Below are 5595 nucleotides of genomic sequence, written 5' to 3' on the forward strand. Positions count from 1 at the left end.
CCAATGGAGTGAAGATGGAGTAGGATCTTTTTTTCAAGAAATAATTTTAATTTTAATTTTTCAATTTTGGTCTCAAAATTATTGTAAAGTATCACAGTATAAGAACAGAAAAAATCGAGATGTGCAAGATCTTCTGGGATGAGTTCTATTTAAAAACAATTAGTTATTTAGGTATGTTAAATTATTAAATAAAAATGCTGGAAATTCGAAGATAAGACTTTTGTATTATACGATGAAAATGTTTTTAGACATCATAAATATATTTTTATTTTAGAATCATTCAACTAATGTTTTTATGTACATAAGTTAATGATACAACCTTCTGAATCGGGCTAGCCATAGGTCAGAGAAAAACTAAAAATTAGAAAAAAGTCAAAGATTTTGAAAAAAAAATCTGGCAAAAATGAGGGAGTTTCTATAAAAAGCACTTTAACTATTTATGAGGGACAATAAATAAAAAAATTTTAAGTTTTAAACACATTATTTTATTCTGTTTGAAAAAGATTCTATCTTAAAAACTTTAGAAAATAAGGATTCTGGTCCTTGAATATTAATTGTCAGGGAAAATAAAAAATTGGTCAGAGAAAAATTAGGAAATTTCAAAAATAAAGTTTGGCGGCCACCCTGATATAATATTCTTGTTAATATTTTATTTGCCTTGTATTTCTTTTCTATTTTTTTTACAGATTCGTGCCCCTGGCAATTATATTTTTAGTTAGAAACTTCATTATTTGGTTGAAATTCCAACAAGTTTGGTAAACAGTCATCCTTTTATCATACAAATTTTTAAAATTAAACTATCTTGTCGTAAATTCGCATTTTCAAGTTGCAAATTCAAATACTTCACAGAAAATTCATCATTTTGCTTGAAATGTTGATAGTTTGGATGAACTTATTTTCCCCTCATTAATGGAAATTTAACTTTTTCATTTTAGTTTGAAAATTCAACTAATTCTTCGGAAATTCATACATTTTGTTGAAATTTTTTGTTCAAAAAAATAAATCTTTTTGTTTGAAAATTCATCTTTTCGGTTGAAAATTAAAATATTTTGTTAAAGGATTATTTATTGTGTTCAAAATTTTTTTGTATCATTTTGCTTGAAATGTCAACTGTTTCTGGTATGGGTTTAATCTTTTTTGTTTGAAAATTCGTCTGATTCCACTAATTGTTTTGTTGAAAGTTCAAGTATTTGATTAAAAATTCATTTTTTTGTCCAAAATTGAACGATTTTGTTAAATCTTTTTCTATTTGAACAGAAAGTTTGACCTTTCGGATTAAAAATTTGTCGCTTTTTAAAATTCTACTGTTTTAACAAAAATTTAATTATTTGGTAAATAAGTTTTAGATTTTTTATTTTTACTTTTAAGTTTTATTCTTTTATTGCGTATATAAAAGATATAAATTCCGGACTTTAAATATTAATGGTCAGGATAAAATTTTTAAAAATGTCACAGAAAAAGAAGGGAAATGTCAGGAAGTTTTTAAAATAAAGCTTTTCAGTTTTCCTGTTTAATTAATGAAATTTTAACATTAAATAACTATTTTATATAAAATTTAAAAGAATCCGATTTCAACGCTGCCGCGAACAGTTTTAAATGCAATGGTTGAATTTTGAATAGTATAATTAACAATTTAAACTTTTTTTTCTTCAATATTTGAAATTACTGAAAATAATTGACATTTCAAAGGGTATGAATATAAAAATAAGTTCGAATATCACAATTCTTTGAAATTACAAATTTTTTCACTTCAATATAAAGTTCAGATTCATTGAATTTTCAACGTTTTGTATAGTAGAATTTTTTCATTTTTAATTGTTTCACCTAAAATTACTTACTGTAAATACTTTTTCAGAAAAAATTTAATTTTAAAGGTTTATAATTGAAAATTATTCGTCTACGAACAGTAAAAATGCTGTAAATGCATTGTATGATCTTAGAAAAAAATTGTGTTAACAATTTTGGTATTATATTATAATTTTTTATGTAATAACAATTAACAATTTTAAAATTTCAGAAACATTACCTTGAGTGTTAATTTTCAAATTTTTAAATTTTAATCTTTTCGAATTAAAACTTATTTCAATGAAAAAGTTACCAACTTCTAATTGTTCAATATAAACGCTTTTAATTAGAAGTAATAAAATTATAATTGCACTGAATTTTAAATCATCAAATTTTCAGAAATCCAATTTAAATTATCTAATTTTGAAATTGTCTTATTTTTTAGATTTTAATCTGAAATCATATAATTTAAAATGAAATTTCTAAAAATTTCAACCTCTTTCTTATGAAATTGCCCAATTGTCAAAATTTTAGTTTGATATTTTTCATTTTTGATATCTAAGTATTATTTAAATAACGGATTTTTCAATTGCTTATATTTCTTTTTTACGATATTTTTTTAATAAATCGAAAAATTAACCTAAACATGGCGAAATTCTCCTTTCTCTTTCAGCATTGGCAAATTCCACTGGGTCGTAGATTCAGATCCTTGAAACTGTGGTTTGTGTTACGACTCTACGGAGTAGAAAATTTACAAAAACACATCAGAAATCACGTTTCCCAAGCACACGAATTCGAATCACTTGTTTCAGCTGATTCACGTTTCGAAATCGTCGAGGATGTGATTCTTGGACTAGTTTGCTTCAGACTGAAGGTAAAAGAGTAGTTGAGATTTATAAAAATACATAAAAGATTTACATCAATTTAAGAAAATATTAACCAATTTTAAACTAGAGTTTTATTTCCACTCAATTGATATTTGCAATAGATGAAAAATATTTATTATTAATAAACAAAATTAATCATAGAATTTTTATAGAATTTTTAATTAAAATGTCTTACTGTTTATGTTAATATTTCTATTAATTGGTTTATTTACGTGTTATTAGAATAAAAATAATTGGCTTTGATCAACTTTAATCTGATCTCTCCATCAAAAAACTTTTTTTTTTATCTAATCACTTAATGGCAAGTGATTTATTAAATTCTACTGTGATTACTATTGAATTGTTAAACAGTACAAGGACACTTTTGCAATCTATTTTCTAACCTGCAACTTCAGGGCTAAAATCTACAACATTCTCTAATGTTCTATATTAGAAGAAAATGTAATTATTTTTCAATTCACTTTAAAGAGTACGTTTCAATAAGAGTTGCACCAGGAACCTTTCAAATTTGGACTTATTTATTTTGAAAATTTGTTTAAAAAATGTTGTTGCCAAATCAGCCTCTAGATTAAAATTTGTAAAATTGAAGGCTTTAGTTCCAATTCTTGAATGTTCACTATTAGTAATCCTTTTAAATCATTGTACAATTTTTGTTTTAAGAATTAGAATATTTTATTTGAATTTTGAATTTCTAATGCTCTTTTTTAACTTTTTAGTTTCTCTATTTATACAGCTAAAAATATAAAATTAAGAATTTCAAATGTTTAAGTTTAGAATTTTGTATACTTATAACTTACAATTTTTTAATTTGAAAGCATCAATTTCAAGTCAGGGTTGCTTCAAAATCTGAAAAGATCATGGAATTTTAAAAAAATGTTTAGAATTTTCAAATCCTATATTTTTCGCAAATTATTTTTAAAAAATTCATAAAGATATCTAAGAATTAACGAAGATTCCAGGGGTTTCAAAAAATTTCGGAAGTTTCAAGAAAATTCACAAAAATTACCCAATATTCCGAAAGATTCCAGAAAATATAAAAAATTCCGTTATTATTTTGAAGATTTAAAATAAATTCGCAAAGATCTTAAGGATTTCAAAATATATCAAAAGGTTTTACAAAGGTTCCAAAATATTTTAAAAGATGTCGGAGGATTTCAGAAAATATCAAAGGTTTTATGAAGATTTAGAAAGTTTGAAAGAAACGTACAAAGATGTCAGAATATTTCACAAAGATTCAAAATATATCAAAGATTTACAAAGGATTTTTAATTTTTAAGAAAGATTTTGTGAAGACTTTGAAGATTTTACAGAAATGTACAAAGATATCAAAAGATTTCATAAAGATTTCTAGGATTTAAAAACAAGTCGAAGGTTTGGAAGAAATTTCCAAACATTTCGCAGAAATTTTTTTAAAAGTTTAAAAAACTTAACAAATGGTCCATAACGATTTCAAAAGATTTCATACATATTTCACAAGATTGCAATAACTGTTAAAAGATTTTAGAAAAAATCGAAGTTTTTGGAAAAATTTCGAAGATTTCAAATAAATTCACAAATATATTAAAAGTTTTAACAAAGATTTCAAGAATGGCAAAGATTTAATAAAACTTCAAAGTGAAATTCACAACAATTTCAAAATATTTCGAAAGAATTCAGAAAAATTTCAGAAAATATCAAAGATTTTGAAGATCTTAAAGTGTTCAGGAAATTTACAAAAATTTAGAAGATGTTGCAAATATTTGGAAATATTTCTAAGATTTCAAAGAACTTAACAAATATTTCATAATGATTTCAAAACATTTAGAATATTTCAGAAGATTTTAAATATTTCAAAAGGTTTCACAAATATTTTCCAAAGATTCCAATAACTAAGATCTTGATGGTTTGATTGTTTGACGGCGTGATGGTTTCAAATAAATTCACAAATACATAAAAAAAACTTAACAAAGATGTCAAGGAAATTCACAAAAATTTTAAAAGGTTTTGGAAGACTTTAGATAATATGAAAGGTTTTGAAGATTTCAAAGAAATACAGAAAGATTCCAAAAATTGAAAAATATTTTAAATGTTACAAGGAAGTTCACGAAGATTTCAAGCTTTTAAATAATTTCACAACTATTGAAAAATTTCTCAAAATATCGTAAAAATTTCACAAATGTTTCAATAGATTTCAAAACATTTCGGAGGATTTCAGAAAATATTAGAGATTTTGTGAAGGTTTTGGAGTTTTCAAAGAAATTTACAAAGATTTCAAAAGATTTCAAAGATTTAAAAAAATTTCAAAGGTTTCAAGGAAATTCACAAGCACTTCAAAATATTTCACATATTTCACAAATATTTTGTAAAAGTTTTAAAGATTTCAAATAGTGTTTTTTTAAATTCCATTACTTTTTAATGTTTTTATTGTTGTAATTTATTCACATTGTAATTATTAAAATATCCAATTTATTATTTTGGAGATTTTAAGGGAATTTTCAGGGGTAAAATTTATAATTACACCTCAATCGCCTTTATTTTAAAAGTATTATTTCAGTTTGATTTTTTACAAAATCGAACATTTGGTTTCAAAAATGTTAATTTTCGCCTATTTAAAGTTGTTAATTTCCTAATTAATTTTTTGTTTTTTAATTTTTACAGGGTTCGAACGATTTAAATGAGAATCTACTGAAGAGAATCAATGGTTCCGGAAATATTCATCTGGTGCCATCGAAAATAAAAGACACCTATTTTCTGCGATTAGCCATTTGCTCAAGATATAGTGAAAGTAAAGATATTCAATATTCTTGGCAAGAAATTAAACTTCGAGCTAATGAGATCCTTGAAGAACAATCGATTTCTAAGTGATGGCGGGCCCGTATAACTCGCAGTTGCAAGGCCATCGCTCCTGATACTTGCAACCAATCTTAATAATTAGACAAAAAAA

General features: G+C 24.2%; 1 protein-coding gene across 1 annotated transcript in view; it reads left to right on the forward strand.

The window, feature by feature from the left end:
• The window catches only part of LOC117179518 (aromatic-L-amino-acid decarboxylase), a 60295-nt gene extending 54700 nt beyond the window's left edge, over window positions 1-5595 (forward strand). The window contains exons 10-11 of the mRNA XM_033371398.1: window positions 2459-2659; window positions 5310-5595. Coding sequence (XP_033227289.1) covers window positions 2459-2659; window positions 5310-5516 — 408 coding nt within the window. The 3' untranslated portion in view covers window positions 5517-5595. The remainder of the gene's footprint in view (window positions 1-2458; window positions 2660-5309) is intronic.

This window comes from Belonocnema kinseyi, chromosome 9, assembly GCF_010883055.1.
Source record: "Belonocnema kinseyi isolate 2016_QV_RU_SX_M_011 chromosome 9, B_treatae_v1, whole genome shotgun sequence".
Classification (NCBI taxonomy): Eukaryota; Metazoa; Arthropoda; class Insecta; order Hymenoptera; family Cynipidae; genus Belonocnema; species Belonocnema kinseyi.